We start from the raw sequence: 18739 nt of genomic DNA, 5'->3' as shown, positions 1-18739 counted from the left end.
TTATCCTGTAAGTGCATAAACTCATAGAACACGCTCTACTTAGAACAGAAATCGCTTCTGTAAAGTACAAACGATGGGAAGGTTCTGATAACAAACAAAACTGAGTTTCAGACACATCTCAAATCCAAGACTGGAGAAATGGTTACATTGGTTAAAGTGCCTTTCAAACGTGAGTACCTAAGTTCAAATCCCAGCACAGATGGTGAGCATCTTTGATCTTTGATCGAGGTGCTGTAGAGGTAGAGACAAGACAACCTCTGGGGCTTGCTGACCATCTATCCAGCCATCTAACTGAATCTACAAACTCCAGGCTCAGTGAAAAACTGTCACAATTAATTAATGAGGGGAGGCTGTCAAGATGGCTCAGTGGGTAAAAGTATTTGATCACAAGCATAACAACCTGGATTCTGCCTCTGGAACCCACATGGAAAGGCAAAACGGAGGCCAGAAAATTACACACACACACACACACACACACCTCTATAGTCTGACAATCCCTTTTTAATGCTGTCTACATACTTTCCCAGGCTTCAGGGCATGGGGCACAACCCACAGGTGCCTCTGTCTCATGAGAGAGCCTGGGCACATTCTTGGAGAGTATTGGTTTTCTCTGCTGAATAGTATAGACAGGAAGTCACGATTGACATCCCACAGTAAAAGCCACTAGGGCACTCTGCAATCCTTTCCTAGAATCCAAGACCTAGAGCTGAGGTGGTAAACTCACCATGCACATTTCGTGTCCCAGGGCACCAATGCTACTCCAACTGCTCTCTAAACCCTTGTCCACTTATTGGGCATGCCCAACTGGAATCCCCCGAACAATCTCCTTTTAGTTTTCATGTTGCTGAAGACACACCAGGGTGCAGTATCTAATTGGCAAATTATCAGATTAAGCATTCTCTTGTGTTATAAACTGATTAAATACTTAATTGTTGAGGAGGTTCATCTCTATGTGGTTTTTTTTATTAAAACGTCGTTGTGATGTCTTATAAAATCAAATGAAGATCTCTAAATGAGAGCTTTAATCAGTTATACTTATCCAAACATTTTTTATAAAGGATTCATTTCCAAAGACATAGCAGGAAAAGAAGTTTTCGTAGCTCAACAACAACAAGAAAACAACAAGCTGCAATTAAAGGTTTTGAGCCAAACTAACCTTTACTATATAAATAGGTTCAGTAACCTATCAGTACTATTGTAAAAAGCAAGATATGAAAATAACACAAGGAAATATGATTTTATTCTTAGAGTCCCTTGTCTCTGGACTCCTAAGTAAGGAAGGAGGAGATATAAATGCTCTAGATGTATTTAATCCAGGCTGTCACACCATTGCCTAAATGCTTTTGTACCAGAATTTATTTATGCTCAATAACAATAGTACTGCTCCTCGCTTATTTAAAGATTCCACTTGTCACTGTGTGAATGTCCCAAGTCAATTTAAACCAACAAAACATAGATAAAGGTGACTCCTGAACTGGGTGTGATGGTACATACTTGTAATTTCAGCACTCATGAGGCTGAAGCAGGAGGATCTGAAGTCCATTGTTATATGGGATGGATGGATGGATGGATAGATGGATAGATAGAGCGATAGACAAACAGACAGACAGACAGATGATTGATTGATAGATAGATAGATAGATAGATAGATAGATAGATAGATAGATAACTGATAGATTGTAGATGACAGATAGATAGATAGATGGATAGATAGATGATAGATAGATAGATAGATGATAGATAGAAAGAAAGATAGATAGATGATAGATAGATAGATAGATAGATAGATAGATAGATAGATAGATAGATAGATAGATAGATAACTGATAGATTGTAGATGACAGATAGGTAGATAGATGGATAGATAGATGATAGATAGATAGATAGATAGATAGATAGATAGATAGATAGATGATAGATAGATGATAGATAGATAGATAGGTAGGTAGATAGATAGATAGATAGATAGATAGATAGATAGATGATAGATAGAAAACTGATAGATTATAGATGATGGATAGGAAGGGAGGGAGGGAGAAAGATAGGTAGGTAGGTAGATTAGATAGATAGATAGATAGATAGATAGATAGATAGATAGATAGATAGATAATTGATAGATTATAGATAATGAATAGGTAGGTAGGTAGGTAGGTAGGTAGATAGATAGATAGATAGATAGATAGATAGATAGATAGATAGATAGATAGATAGATAATTGATAGATTATAGATAATGAATAGGTAGGTAGATAGATAGATAGATAGATAGATAGATAGATAGATAGATAGATGAATAAGTAGATACATACATAGAGATACGTATATAGGCACATATATATATATATCCATATATTTATATATATAGATATAGATATGAGAGAGAGAGAGAGACCCTCTCTCAAGAAAGAGAGAGGAGAGAAAAACACTGACCAGTAGATAAAACTTTCATTCGTGACACTTTTGGTCAGTTATATTTAGAATTGACGCTACACATCTTAAACCATCATCCTTTGGTGAGGGCTTTTCTTCCTGGAAGCTGCTTTAATAAAGAGTATGGGATGAGCCTGAATCTGGTGGAAACTGTCTCTGTCCTCTCATATCCATTCTCTTCCTAAGAACTTCTCTCGTGTGTGACTATCAATTTAAAAATAGCAGCTTCCCTCATTCAGGGATCATTTGCTTTCAAATTACTGGGCAGCTGTCTACCTCAATCGACATAGATGTCTGTTGGCAAAAATCTTCTCTGTTTTGTTCTCTGTACGAAGTAGACCAATGTAAAACGTTCTGTCTCGGCCCATTATGCCCAACCAGGACTTTCCTAACTACACTCTGAAATTGCGCACTCCATGATACCTTGTGTCATAACTACTTCCCTTCTCCGTCAGCAGAAGGGATGATGCTTGCAAGTGCAGCAGGCATTTGAGGATCTCTGAAGAATTTTTTTCTATGACTATGCTGTGCACCTTTTGTCTGCCTCGCTGGATGCTAGGGGTAGGTTTTGAGAGTGCATTGCCTGGGTTCTACAAGCAGTCTCAGTGCCCTTGCAGCCATTGCAAGAATTTGTTACCCAGTGGTTGTTCTGTTTCTCCTGCCTTGTTTCATATGTTGTATTTGAACGCTGACACTGTTTAAGCACCTTTAAAGCCTCTTCAGCCTCCATACACATAGCTCAGAGCCTGCTCCTGACCGCTCTCCCCCCTCAGACTTCTTTGTGCCTTAAGAGGCGCTCTCAGGTTGCAGCAGGGCGGATGTCTTCTTCACTTGTGTGAGTAATCCGTATTTTAATGTTATCATTTGTAAGTGTAAGAATTTATTGAAAAAGCATCCACTTTTGATGTACAGTGTATGCCAAAATAGCTTTGGCAAGCCCGGGCACTGTTCTGGGAGGCCAGAGGCCCTCATTTGAATCTAAGCTGCAGCTGAATTAAAACCGGGGAAACTTGAGATAAGCGTGCCTAATTGCCTAAGAGAAACTCAACAAGGAAAAAAAAATGTAGCTTGTTGATCTTATTTCTTTGATAATTCAAAAGAATCTTCAAGACATAGGTGGACTCCTTAAACTTCAGTTCTTGAAATGTGATCGGGGTCCACAGTTGTCACTTGGCACATGCCCAGGAACACACATCTTTGCATGAGGCACCTGGACATCTGTGGCGGCGCTGGTAGAATCAGCTAATTAACAACACAGGCTTAAACAGGCACCTCATCTGGCAGTGCAGTTAGTTGCCTGATGGTGCTCAGCAGGATTTGGTAGTGCTTTTTATTTTTCTAGCCTAATGGTCTGCCGCCCGCCTAATTTTACTTTATTGTCAGTCACTACTTACCGCGGCTTGGGGCCCTCCCAGGAGGCTAAATTATTATCAAAGGATTAGGGCCATGTAGCCTTGCAGTTCTGACATTTCTGATTACTCGTCTATGCCAGAACACTAATTAGCTGTGACTAATTAAGAAAAATGCCCCTGCCATAGAAAACCATTTAAAAGAACCGAGAAGGAGAAAAGCAATTCAAAAGCTGAGCAGTGCTGGGCTTTGCTGATGCTCTTTAGATTTCCACCAGAGCCTTAACTCACCTTTAATTGTGCTCGGAGTTTGGAGGGGAGGGGCACTTGCAAACCGATGGGAGATTTTTTTTTTGCATAAGGAAAAAAGAAGAAGAGGAGAAATGTTGCTGATACCATAAGATGTCTCAGCAGTACTGGAACTGCCTCAAACAAACAGAAGGTTGACACGATTTTCCTGTTGAAGAAATGTTTCTAAACACCACTTGCAGAATTGTACGTCTCTAGCTCTGACAGAGTCATGCTGGATTGCTGTTGGAGATATTAAAGCAGTGTTGAGTTTATGTGCCACTGAGGGATGGGTAATAAAGCTGTGAGTGGAACCACACCAAAGTGACTTGGTGTTGGTTTTTTGCCTCTGTCTGCTTAGGCTTATCTGGAGGGTCCAACTTACTTGCATGTAGAGTCTGGTGTATACTGGCTTCCAACAGCTCCCTTGGCATGTCTGCACAGCATCTGGCCACTGGTGCCTTATTACTGAAAGGCCCCGGCTCCCCTAAGACCAGCATCTCTACCAGTTGACCAGTGCAGTGTTTGCACAGAACAGATAACTACTCTCCTTCCTTTCTTCACAAGCAAACAACACACATGGCTTCAAGGCCAGTTTCTGTAGGAGCGTTTTGGGTTCTCTCTCTGTGAGTCAGCTCCCTCGAAGGTCCTCCTGCAGCCCCCTCTGCAGAGTTGGCACCACTCTCTGGTGGGCACAGCAGTGTCAGCTAGGTTGCCAATATTGACTAAATCCAAATTTTGAAGAAGAAAAAAACCTGTGGCACAGAGTAGCCTTTTGGCAAAATCATCATTCAGTCTAGTTATTGAATGATTTGTCAGAAAGCTAATTTTTAGAATGATTCATAAACATGCTTATAAACAGTTAGCTTACCAAGAGACTAAATTTCTTAATCTCAACCCATGCCTCAAAAAGATGTTTTAAAAAAATCTAAATTTTGATATCTTAATGTAGGTAATTCACTTGGTTTAAAAAAGGAAAGTTCCAACACACATATTCTAAATTCTCCATGATGCATTTTACAGTCACTTCCTCTTTCTTCTCCCCGGAGAACAAAAAGCAGGTACCAGCATCCTCTAAGAAATAATCCTTCCTATGCATGAAGACTGTTATTAAGGCACCTGTCATACACGTCTCCTCCTGGATAAATAATCCTTATTTGTTTAGCTTCTCTTCATGGGCCCCCTTCCTAGTCCTTTAATCATTGTCAGGGCTATGCTTTGAAATTTCTCAAGGTGTTCACGGTCATGCTCAGAGTGGAGATAATATGCAGTATCTGAATGTGGCTGGACAAGATTCCTTCAAACCTGATTTTTACATATGCACTCTGATACATAGCTCACCCATATGTACACGGTCCTGTCTCCTTGAACTTACCTCTGCTGCTACAGTTCTTTCTGTTGACTTTCATCTTAGCCACTGCTATCTGCCCTTGTTTCTCAGTATAGAATACTCCCTAAGATGTATATTGTGGACACAGAGAACGTAGTAGAAGGCAAACCTACTGCGTTATTCAACAGCCGGGATAAGGAATGGGGGGGTGAACACTGGGAGTCAAATGTTAGATGCTAACTTTATCACTGTAGTTGGATCCTAACCTCTCTTTTTACCCACTGTTTTTATGTCGCCTGAATTTATTGATTACCTCTATAAACCATGCTGTGCAAACAGCAGGAGGCCTGATGCTAACCAAGTACCTGCCCTAACCGAGTTTCTGTTTGAAGCGCACACAGATTTTCCTGAGTAGTGAATTTCCACACGGAATGTTTTACTGTCTCAAGTCAGAGAGGATGTTCACAGATACATTTAGAGATGGAAACACAATGTGGGACAAAACTGAATGTCTCTTCAGTCTACCAAATAGTAGTTACATTTCTATGCTTCAAGTAGATGACAAGAAAACCGCCACAGAGTTACTTACAACACAATTCATCCCCAGGCTGAGTGTTTCTCCACCAACCGAGGAGACCAAAATCTCACACCGTGGTCCCCCTTCCCTACCCTCCCTGGGTTCTTTGCTCAAACTCTAAGACAGCACTCACACATCCTCAAGGAGAAATCCAAAGTTCTACCGCCACAGGAACAAAGTCAACAGGTAGAGACATTTCCCAGATGTGTTGTTTTACCAGCTCCATCTCCAGAGATGCCCCAGAGCCTCAGATAACTAGAAGAACAGGTCTCCAGATATCTGTCCACAGTTTAAGGCCAGTGTAGAGCTGAACACGTCTTACTGTGCAGTGATAGTGTAACTCCACGTGTGAGCACACATACATGGCATCCCCTCCGGTCATCAGAGAACACGGAATGACTGTCACAGTTTAAGGTCCATTTCTCCTTGGTAATCCCAACAGCTTCAATACCTATTGGATTTTTGCAGTTCAAGGGTCAAACCCAGGGCCCCGTGCATGCAGAACAGGCATTGTACCCACAGAGCAATTTAACAGGTCCCTATCAAATTCTCTTTCTATTAATAGAACACCGTTCAAAACAACCGTGGCTCTGGTTCCGACACAGTTGTGCCGTTTTTCTATAGAAAAAAAAAAAAAAAAGCCTTACTACTATTTTGTCTACAAATAACATGTTATGTTTCCAAATAGAAAAAACAAAAAAGAATCTGCCAACAAATTTGTGACGTGTGCTATGTTCCAAACACTCAGCCATGGGCTAAAGATAACAATCATAGTAAGGTTCTGGGAACACCTTGTGGCTGCTCACACCCTGTGATGGACTTGTAACACATTGTGTATTATTATCATTGTCAACACCTGGCTGGAATATAAGGAACATAAAATATGAGGTGAGTACTCAGTTCTCCCTGGCTGGAGACAGTATTGCTTTCATCGCAGACAATCATGAGCTATACCTTCAACACTAATACGAATACAAGGAGCCAGGGAGATGGAGTTGGTGATCCAACTCCGGCCCATTGGTGCTGGCAGGCTGAGAGACACACCAGAAGCCAGAGCCACTGGTACGGTTTGCTGCACACCCTCTGTGGGAATTTACCAAGACTGAGGCAGGAAGGCAGCCGGTTACTCTCTTCCCTGTGTACTTTGAAGACTGGGTTTTGGAATGTTTCCCATCCTCTATTTTAAAAAACTCAAGCAGCAAGACCACCCCCCCAAACAGTGTATTCTTAAACTTAGATCTTATCTTGAAACAAAAATTGTACCATTTAGTAGCAATTCCTAAAGATTACTGCCTCTTTCTCTAGGTCTTATGTTACTGATTTAAAATATAATATTGACTAAAATTTTATATACAGTGTATAAATTGCTATCCAACCGGAAAAAAAATATGAAAATAGTACCCAAGAAAATCATTCTTAAGTGATTTATGTGTCCTAGACTGTTACAAACACTATTAATGACTAATTAACATACCGATGTCTGCCAAGCCATTCATTTGTTTAGTGCAAACAGTCATCAAAGCAGTGTGGCTCCCATCTTTGGGTCCTGGGCAGAGAAAAGTGGAATAACTAATTTTTACATCAGAATCACCAGCCTTTCAGCATCAGGGGAGCTACAAAATAAACATACAGAGGTGGCTGCCTACTTTAAGATAGTAAACAATATAAAACAATACTGAGTTTGATGCCCTTTATATAGTCTAGAGGGGCTTTTGGGTAGCATTGAAATGAGTGGAGAGGGTCTGGGATGAATTGTCAAGCAGTGAGTTAAACAGAGGCTCCGCACCTTGCAGTATGTGGAGCTGGTACTCTGCTCCAGGCTGAAGAGGAGTGAAGTCGAAACTTTCTCACCTATAGTGTTCACAGATATTAAAAAAGAGGGACTGTGGGACTCCAGCGACATGGACGTTTGTTCCTGCCTTCAGAAGGTGTCTGTCTACTAGATGTCACCCCCTTGTTGGCACATTTTACCTTTTCTTCCTTAAATAAACCCAGCACGTGGAAGGAGTAAGCAAGAAAGTCAGGAGTTCAAGGCCATCCTGCAGTTCATGAGAACCATTCTTTAAGTAAACAAATTAGCCAAGGAAAGGCTCCTAATTTGCAAAGCATCAAAGTGTTAAGTCACAGGTGAAACAAAATTAAAAAAAAAACCCTCTGATTATAAAACATTAAAAAGTGTGTATCATCTGTTCTGTGTTTAAAAAACAAAGAGAACATGCGGGAAGTCACATGTATAGAGCTCTCCTGTGCAGATTTGTTTTCCTGTTCACCGTTTTGTTATGCTTTTTCACAAAACTGGTTTCTGTTGTGTATTTTTTAGTAGGCAATAGGGGAAAAAAAACTTTACAAGAGATTATGTGAGAGTTTTATATCAGTCACTTGATTACCCTAAAGGAATATATATGTTCTTCAAAGAATTTACTTACATTGCATATTACATTAGCAGATTTGCAGGCACCTTTGGTGTCTGACAGCATGGATTTCTTCAACCTGAAAGAAACTAGTGAACATCTTTGAAATGGTTGAGACCCCTTGAGTCTGTGCACAACGCTGTGTCATGATCGGTTAGCAGCCACCAGGAATTAAAGGGATTTTTTTTATTTTTGTACTAGAAACTTCAAATTGCCTTAAAGGACTGGAATATTTTTGCTAACAGTACAGAAAGCTGGTTTGTTTTTTAAAAAAAAAAAAAAAAAAAGGAAATGCTGTAACAATTATAAACTTAGACTTAGGAGCCAAAATATAAATTTAAAATCTTCTATGGTATGTAGCTCTGAATAAGTAAATCATTTAATCTAAATCCAACTTTCTACTTAATTAATATGTAAATATGCAAAATTGGTAATAACATCTACTTCATCAATGTTAATAGTTGACATTAGGTCCTTTTACTTGTATTTCATATAAAAAGTGTTTGATGGCTTTATAATTAGGATTATAATAATAGTACCGGGCTAGAAAGGTAGCTCACATGATAAAATGCCTGCCTAGCATGCACAAAGTTTGGGGCTTGACTCCCAGCACTACAGTGTCACAGCCCGTGATCGAAGCAGTGCGAGGCATAGAAAGGAGACTCTCAAGTTCAAGTTTACCTGTGGCTACGCAGCAAGCTCAAGGCTAGCCTAAAACAAATAGAAGACCCTGTCTCAAAATAATCGATAGGAATATAAAGTAACAGCAATAGAAGTGATGATCCCGACTTCTGTAACCTGACTCACTTCTCACTACCCTTCATCCTTTCATTCTTGTGTTTGTATTTTATTAAGACAGAAAAGTTAATGACAAACAATGAGTGATAGAAAGCCCTAGCGCCCAAAGCTTACCTGTCTCTTTATTCTCAAAGAATAAAGCAAGATCCAAGGAGTGTCAGATGAAGGAAGGAAGGAAGGAAGGAAGGAAGGAAGGAAGGAAGGAAGGAAGGAAAATCTGAAAGAATGAGAATTTGATAGTTTAACTTTTTCTTTCAGTTTAGTCTTTGTGCCTTTTCCTGAAAGGATCAATCTGATTTAACAGTGTTTTTCTCCATTGTTGGGAATAGAAGACCGGGTCTCATGCATGCTAAGCAAGCGTTCTGCCTCGAACTGTGTGCTCAGCCCCCAGATGACCAGCCCTTCAGTTACTGTGTTAGATTAGTTTATATAATCTGCTCCTCCTTCTACAGTGAGAACGCTGAAGCACTGACAGGTCTCCAGGCCAGCTTGGACCGCCTTAGTTCAGCCCCCCTTCCCGGGCTATTTTCTTCTCCTGTGGAGCAAGAACACCAGCCCCCAGCTACCCTGACCAGAAGATGCTCTTTCTCCACCCCATCCTCCACGGCCATCTCTGCGCCTAATTGACAGCGTTATCATGTGTCAGTTGGGTCGGACAGATCCTCTGTTTGCAGATGTAAAGCGTTGGTTTCAGTTTTCCTTAAATACAGCCCTTCATCCTTTTCCAGGCTAGCGAACAGCTGTAAAGGGCTCTGCCTGAGACTTAAAATCATGTTTGGGGATCTGTTCTGTGAATCTAGATACGACAGTTTCCGTGCGATGCCTTGAATTAGGAGTGGGGGCCGGCATTATTGTATCAAATTTACATTAATATTACATTTGCATTTGAGTGCTTAAAAATAGGAAGTGAGTGAAATCGAACCATAATTGAGTTATTAAGTGGATGAGCTGCTGGTGAAATAACAATGGTTAGCCAGTAGAGCGTGCATGTTTTCAGTGTGCTGCTAACACTGTAGGGTACCAGTGTTTCTAAATCTTTGTTTCTCTAATAGAGCTGCCAAGTGGTCCTAGGGGATGACTTAGAGTTCACTCAAAGACTTGAGCATTAAAAAAAGAAATAAATGTTCTTTAATTCAACTGAGCTACTAGATTTTAAAGTTTACATTTCCTAAGATGAGGTTTCGTGGGGTTTATTCCGTTCCAGGCGAGTGACTGACCTCTTTAAAAACAGCTTCTCTGTGTACACAAAGAAACACGTGCTCAGTCTGGAAATCTTGCCACTCCGTCACATCCTTGTGCCCTGAAAGGTGTTGGTCCTTCCGTCCTTCCTTTCTTTCTCTTCCTTTTTCCTTCCTCTTTCTTCTTTCCTCCTTCCTCCCTTCCTCCTTCCCCCCTTCTTTTCTCCCTTCCTTTCTTCCTATTCCTCCTTCCTTCCCTCTTCCTTCCTCCTTCCTTTCTTTCTTCTTCCTTCGTCCTTCTTCTACCCTCCTTCCTCCTCTTTTTCTCCTTCCTTCCTCCTCCTTTTCTCCTTGCTCCCTTCCTCCTTTCTTCCCTCTTTCTTTCTCCCTCCTTTCTTCCCTCTTCCTTCCTCCTTCCTTTCTTTCTCCTTCCTCCTTCCTTCCTCCACCCTCATTTTTCCTCCTTCCTTGTTTTTCCATTTTGTTTTTTTAAACCTATTGAGACAAGCGTAGCTGGAGAAGGATGAAAATCCATCACAGATCTGTGCCACACGAAGCGGCTATTTTTGCTTTGCCACCCTCATCAGGAGCTGCATTCTGCCAGAAATCATTTGCTTGGAGCGGCCTCAATATCTAACCCCTATGGGGTCTTGTAATTCAGATTTAGGAATATCAGCCACAGAGGGTCTAAAGGCATTGTGCATTAGTATGTATTGAGACCTCGTTCCAGGTGGCAAGCAGCTGGACTTTCGAAAAATAAAACTTCCAAAATAAATGTGGAGTGCTTGTTCCCAGGCTATAAGTGTTATACTTAATGGAATCATCCTCTAAATGTTATAAATGAGGCCAGGAGGGGAGGGGGGGTTCGTGCATATTTAATATATTTGTTTTGTATCTCCTCTAGTCAGCAGAATAATGACATTCCTTAACTACTTCTCTTTAACTTGCACGAAGAAAGCACGGTATGTTGCTAAATCTCTTTTCACCGGCTCTGCAGAGAAACAACTTTAATCCTTGTTAGAAAATTGCCGAGTCTGAGGCTGACAAAGAGCTCATGCTTGTTCCATTGTTAATGCTCCTGGGCCCCAAGAGCAGAGCCCTTTACAGCTGCGTGGATCCCGCCCGGCTCAGCTGCACTATTTAGGAGCGGAGGTTTGTCAATTTCTATTGACAATGGAGAGAGATTTTCAGGGCCTGTAGCAGTTCTGACACAGTTGGGGATCGATGCCAGCCATTCAGACTGCACCCTCTTTCATTGCTTTGGTTTGTTAATTCAAGACTAAAGGTCCGCGGAGGGGGTTCAGGGTGTTTAAGAAAGCTGATGAACTAGGAGCGTTTATGGCCCTGGTGTGGCAATTTCCATAGTCAGTGGCAACTCCTGGCACGGAGGGAGCTTGTGCCCTTGTTGACCCTCTTGTTATTAAAAATGCACAAGTGCTGTGCTTCTCAATATTTCCACACTCCTCCATTGTCAATACCACCTTCTGAGCCCTTCAGCTTGTTGCTTGCTCTAAAGATCTTCTTAGATTGGGTTTGAAAACTTCACCTTAAACACTAGATTAGACTGATGTTCTGTTTCCCGTGCTCCTGTTGATTTGTTGAACCTTCCCAGGGCTGGAAAGCAAGTAGCAGCTTGATGGGAAGACGGGCTGCTAATATGATTTACCAGTCTACAGTCATGCACAATACGTGTGAATAAATACCAGGGTCTCACAGAGTCAACCCTGGCCTTTCCTTTTCTTTTATTTCTGCTTTAAAAGAGGTATCTCAAGAAGATGGAGTGAGTGAGGGTGTGTGCCCTTACAAGAGCTGAATGAACCACAAAAGGAAAAAAAGGAGCTTTTTTTTTTTTTTTTCATTTTGGTTAAAGCGGTAGACCGGGATGGTGGATTGCTGTAGAGGAAAAAAAAAAAAGTAAAATATACAGTTACTGCTTTATCCTTGAGTAGAGCAAAGCAAGGATTACGGAGGGAAAACACCATTCCCTGGCTTCAGCATAGGGGACTGCGCCTCCCTATGAGTCCCTGAAGCAAAAGGCAACACAGTCACGTAACTTACTTTATAAAATTAACTTCCGCAACATGAAAATGGTATTTTCCCTAACATCTGACTCTGCTGCCTGGTCACCCTCGAGTGTTGGGGTTTTGTTTTTTTCCTTTGTTTCATGCGAAGGCTTGCTTGGGTTTGATTTGGTGAGGCAAAGGAAGCTTACCCAAATTGGATTCTTCCAAAATGAAACAAAACAAAACAAAAAAAACAAAGTGGGGAGGACGATCTACTGATTTTCACCCTCAGGAAAGGAGTATTGACTACAGTACCAGACATATTCACTGCAAGAGCTCCTGTTTGGTGGTTTTGTTAGGGTGGGATGAGGGATTGTAGGGGTGCTATCATTAGCATGCTCTCCATGGCCCTGAGCCCTGAACCCTAAGCCACTGGTATCCCTAACAATTCCCTTGATTTAGGGGCAGTTACTCTTCAGTCTGGCTTGACTTAAATTGAAAACATACATTCCGAACAGATAGTATAACGTTTCCGAAATACTTGGCTTCTTGGGTGGAGATGTTTGCCTCCAAGGGAAGAAGAGAGAAAATGGCCAAACCTTTTCCATAACTGTTCCTTATCCTTTTTGTCTCTATGGCTCCCGCTTATGTGATTTTTTTTTATCCCCTAAATTTCTTTCCCTCTTAGTTTATAGTTTGGGTACAATGTTAGAAGGGCTAGAGGAATGATAATTCCTGTGTCCCATTAAATGCTTTCTATTACAGTATTTATAATGTGATCATCATTTATATAGGAGGGGAAACTCAGTTAAACTAACTAAAAATGATATGAGGGCTTTTTAAAAACACACAGGTACATGTTGAGTGTCATTTAAGGGGGGGACTTTATTTCTCTCAGTTTTATACAACTCAGCGTGTACTCGGACACACTACCATATTAACTGCTGCACTGTGCTAGCCTTTATACGATTTATAATATTTTCTCTCCCCCGACAGGAAAAGGACATTTTCTATCCCATACAAAGACTAGGTTTCTTTATTTAAGTTTAGTCCATTTGACAGCGTCTTAGGTTCCAAAGTATCTGTCAGTGTGGTATAGGAGCAGGGTCCCAGTGCTGTATGCCAATTCAGTGTCACCAATCATGACCCGTGTTCCGCTACGTTAAAGCACAAGCAACGAAGGCTAAGTAATGGGGGGTAAATATAGAATGAATGTCAGAAATAAAGGGTAGCATTATTTATAAAGGATATTGAGACTTATCAGTTGAAGCACTGGATCAACCAGTAAAAAAGAATAAATGAGGTGGACATCTCATTTTATAAAACTTTTCAGTGCCATTTTGAGAGTCAACAAAGTATCCATTGGGAAAGAACAATTGCTGTTTAAAATCTCCTTCTACTCTGAAATGTAGAACATGGCATTTTCAGTAACCTGTTTGGTCACATTTAGGAAATCAGCTCCTTTTAATTGGCCTGCCACATTTTAAGCCTGCATCTTCAATAGAGTAACGAATTAATAGAAATAAGGTGTGTGACTATTTCATATCATATCACCGTAAAATCATCAATAAACCCAAGTCTGGATGCATTTTAGATTTGTAGAACTCATGATTTCTTAGAAGTTAAATTTTACTGTGTTATTATATGAAGAAAATAAGATTTTTTTTTCTAAAAATGGGTGTCTGGATACCTAAAAACAGGTATATATGTGGTGTGTTGTCATATTTATATATACAAGCAGCACACACACAAAAACTCTTTCAAAGCATGTCTCTCATTTTGTAAATGCCAAATCAATGTTGGTATTTCTTTTACCCAATGAGGGCAGCCTTATGGCACCATTAACAACACCTGGGTCTTAGAACCACCGAATCACATAATCACCGAGCCTCTTAAAATAATATATAATATATAATAACATCAGGTGCCCTTTTTGAAAATAGGAGAGCAAAATATCTTACTTTTTTTTCTGCTCAGTTTGCATTCTATTGTACAGAGCAAGAAACTGCTGCCAAATATTTCAGGGATTTTTTTTTTTCCCTTCACTGCAGTTGTAATACATAGGAATAAAAATGAAGCATCCAAGACTGCTTGCAAAGCAATGTAGATCTTTTCCTTCCATGGTTTGGGCAACAGTGTATGCTTTGCGGTGCTTGCTGCATGCAAGAACTCCTTGACAAGGCTCCTTCCTACGATCTCAGGGAATCTTGACTTAAGTAATGTGATAGATACATCATGGGAGTTGCTCCCTGAGATTTCTACAAATGGCTCATCATTTAGTAAGCTGTGCACACTTTGTTTTGAACCATTCTTCAAAACGTCATGTCTAGGCATTCACATCATGACTTGGGTTCTAACACTCCTAACTGATTTTTTTCATAGCACAAAGACCAATAGGAAAATTCCCTTTAAAAATGATTTACCTGGTGGGTTTTTGTTATTGTTTTGTTTGGTTTGGTTTTTGGGTTTTTTTTCCCCCCTGCAGCTTGGCCCATAATTCAGTCCCATAATATGTACTTAGTACCTATTGTTACTTACAAATTGCAAAGCAGCCTACTAGGCTGCAAAGTGCAAAAACACAATTTCCCATGAATATGTTACAGCTAAACACCGTAATGCTAATTCATATAAAGAACAGCCCAGGTCAGCTCAACAGATTTGCCAGCAAAACATACAATTCTGCTAACAGGGAATTATAGCATTATTGACTTCAAGTGCTGATCTGTGGCCATTTCAGAGTGCTCTATTACCCTCTCATTACGGAATCTGTTAAATGAATACTGCAGAGATTGTTTTCTTTCCTGTCCTCCCCGCCCCTACCCCTGCCCTCTTTCCAGCAATGGTACAGCAATTCCATGAAAGTCATCTGCGTGTGGCTGGCTGACAGACTGGACCTCCAGCTTCACGTTTACCAACTGAAGACGCTCATCAAGATTGTGAAGGTGAGTGAAATGTGTGGACATGTGAGTTGCCTGCCAAACCACAGAGAACCTTGGTAAGACATCGTCCCAGCAAAAGAAAAAAAGATGAAGGTCGGTGGTTGTAAGTACTTGTAGTGAAAGATGGTGCACACAAATCCCCCAGGCATGTGCTTGAGTGTGGTGGGTCCACAGTGATTTTATGCTCCTCATCATAAGAATGAAGTACATTCTTCATGTTTATTAGGACAATGTATCAATCATGAGGGTTTTTGAATTGTACTAGACAATAAAATAAGGGAAGTGTGTGGTTTCCCTGTGCCCTTTTAGGAATGGATACACTGTTACAGCCTGGGTTCTTTTGGAACTATGCCTCTTATGTCCTGTAGGGACTGTTCGGGAGCATTTGAAACTGTTAACACAGATTGTACATGCATTCAGCAGATGACGTGGACTTTTGTTCTTCAAGAGAAAAAGGCACTAGCCTATATTTCATCTTTAACAGCTGGGAGCCTAAAATAATATATATGCCCAACAAATATTTTGTGGGGGCAAAAAATTTGTTTACCTTTTTATTTTTCAAAAGTCAAAATTTTTGATATAGCTGAAAATAGAGAACCAAGCTTTGCATGCAGAAGACGTTTCATTTTGTGCTATTTATTAGTGGTGCAGATACACACATATATATACACATACCATATACATATACATGCACATATACAAGCTACATATGCATGTAATATGGCAGGCATGTGTGATCACACACACAGTGCTTCTCAGTGTGCCATACTGACCTAAAACTACCAGTACCCACTTTGGATATGTCAGAACCACAGGGTCCTTTGGAATCAGGAAGTAATAATAAGGCCCAGTAATCTACAAGTTAGCAAGCCTCCAGTAGAGTCTAATACATGCTGAAATGTTCAAAGTACCTCTGAATTACATCATTAAAAGAAATTTTTGTTCACATTTAAAAATTTACTACAAAAAATATTTTCTTGGTTTCTAGAGTCTAATTACATGCTAATTGTTTTGTGGGACAGACACTCAAGTTACTACAAGTCAGAGTCACAGGTGAATTCTGTTCCAAAATCTGATTTGGGCAATTTGCCTCAAAGTAGGAACTGGACCATGCTAAAATAATAGCAGTGATGACGACTAACAAGTAGTCATTGCTACACATTTCATATAAAAAACAAAGCACCTTCAATTCCTCATAGCAGGTGTCATATACTTTACAGAGGACGGAAACCACACTGTGACTCGTTCAAATGCACCTTACTCCATTATGTCTTCCTTCTTCCTATAAATATAACTTGGGCAGCTTTCAGGTGAAGTTTGTTTTGCATGAAAGACGACCAGGATACTGCTCTTACCTTACACGTACATAGATCTGTCTAAGTCTGTGCTGTTATTTACATGAGGCCAGCTGACTGTCTCCTCCAGAGGCCATATTTCAAGTTTCAGTCTCTTGTGTTCACTATGTCACAGGTCATACATTCAGCCAACCCTCAGGTAATAGAACTCCGGGGAATTAAAATAGTCTCCTTTTGAACTTGCCTATCATAATTAATTAATAATAAATTTATTGATTATTTTATAGAGATGCATCTCAATAAATAAAGAGCATGCACTGCTTTCAACTTATTGAGATGTGGTTTCCAAAAATAGTCTATAATCAAAGTGTACAACCTAAGGATAGTCAATAACCTATACATAAATGTGCTAAGAGAATAATACATCTTCTCATGAGTGAAAATCTTAACATGAAAGAAGAGTTAATAAGTTTTTAAATACTACATCAGCTTTTTCATGTTGCTCTAATCCAATGTTACCTTATTTTAAGATAATTTCATTTTATGGCCATAAATAATAAAAACTAATAAGTATGCAATTAAGCTTCATAATGTTTGACTTATTTTATTCTTACTTTTTTCTGTGCTGAAAACTACCTATAGGACTTCATTTGTGCTGTGCACTCTAATCACTGAGCTACATCCCCAGTTTGTTTTTTTTTTGTTTTGTTTTGTTTTGTTTTTTTTTTTTTTTTTTTTTTTTTTTTTTTTTTTGCATTTCCTATTCTGAGACAAGCTGTTGCTAAGTTTCCCAGGGTGACCTGAACTCTGTCACCCAGACAGATCTGGAACACCCAAGAATCATCCTGCCTCAGCTTCCCAAATACCCGAAATGGCAGACGTGAGCCAGCAGCCAGAGCTTATGGTTGGCTCTCTACCAGCTGTTCTGGCTTACACAGCTAACCAAGTCATAGAACTCTGTCTAATTATTAAAATCATTGTGTTCATGGTGAATATCAAGGGGAAGTACTAATTTAACATTCTAATCATTTCCCTAAACCAGTCTCATATCCTGAATTATCAGGTCCTTGGAACTGATTTTGGTTTTGTTCATAAAAATCATTTTTACTCATAATTGTGGTTTGAGTAGACTCAACTCTACTTCAGCCTGACTGCAGTGCCCACAGGCATGGCCATTATTGGAAGCTCAGAAAGACCTGAGAGTTGTCTGTGTTAGAGCCAACTTTATCCATTAACAGTGCTCAGAAACTGGTTTGTTTGTTTTAAGAAAGAAAGAAAAGAGGGAGGGAGGGAGGGAGGGAGGAAGGAAGGAAGGAAGGAAGGAAAGAAAGAAAGAAAGAAAAAGAAAGAAAGAAAGAAAGAAAGGAAGAAAGAAAGAAAGAAAGAAAGAAAGAAAGAAAAAACAGTGAGATCAGTAAATCTGGAATAAAAAACATCAAAGTCTGTGAAATTATGAGTGAATGTTTAACATAAGAATGACTTCTTTGAGGAGGAGAAAAGTAAGATCCCCAGATAATCGAAATGTTTGTTGATTTACATTCTCCCTGGTTGCCATAAAGCACATTAAAGCAACTACTATAAACCAGCTGCTTGTTTTGCTGGGAGAGAAGAAGCAAGCAGCTCCCTGTGGCAGGTCCTCGGCTTGTCTTAAGCCAAGTTCACCAAAGTGGAAGCCTGGGAGTTCCCGGGGCGTTGGCAGCATCCACACTGCACCCCACCTCCCGCTCCTCATCTGCTCACAGAGTAAGGAAATGGTCTTGGGTATATTTAAATTTGAGAGCCTTTGGGACTTCAAACCCATGGTGTGAGTCTATCAGAGCTAACTTACTAATTATTAAACTAAGTCTAAAGGCAGTTATCCCAGGCCAACCCAAAGGGCAGACTTAGGAACTTGGTAAATAATTGTGGCACAATACAGTCCATTATTATTCTCCTGTGAGTGAGGAATGTGTGTTGTGTGTTTAATATAACTTTAATCTAATTAAGACAACAACTATAGGGTTTAACTTAAATGTTTGTGACAGTGATGCCATGTCTGTTATTTATCACATTTCCTAGACAAAATTCACATTTCAGAGTGACTTCTCTGGTTTTCAGTGTGGATTATGACTTTTGGTATCATGAAGCAGCATCCCCTTAGTG

At 40.0% G+C, this 18739-nt stretch overlaps 1 protein-coding gene across 16 annotated transcripts in view; it reads left to right on the top strand.

Moving 5' to 3' along the window:
- CADPS2 (calcium dependent secretion activator 2) overlaps positions 1-18739 on the top strand; it is a gene marked incomplete at its 5' end in the record, with an annotated part of 458357 nt that overhangs the window by 436960 nt on the left and 2658 nt on the right. For 15 of the 16 annotated variants that reach the window (XM_080936279.1, XM_080936287.1, XM_080936273.1 and 12 more), the window contains one exon: positions 15201-15305. In XM_080936279.1, coding sequence (XP_080792405.1) covers positions 15201-15305 — 105 coding nt within the window. Of the gene's footprint in view, positions 1-15149; positions 15306-18739 lie in introns of all 16 variants that reach the window. The other variant, XM_080936272.1, reaches the window with a different exon arrangement.

The sequence above is a fragment of the Micromys minutus genome, assembly GCF_963924665.1.
Source record: "Micromys minutus genome assembly, chromosome: 23".
Classification (NCBI taxonomy): domain Eukaryota; kingdom Metazoa; phylum Chordata; class Mammalia; order Rodentia; family Muridae; genus Micromys; species Micromys minutus.
This window is presented reverse-complemented; position numbering and strand designations above follow the sequence as displayed.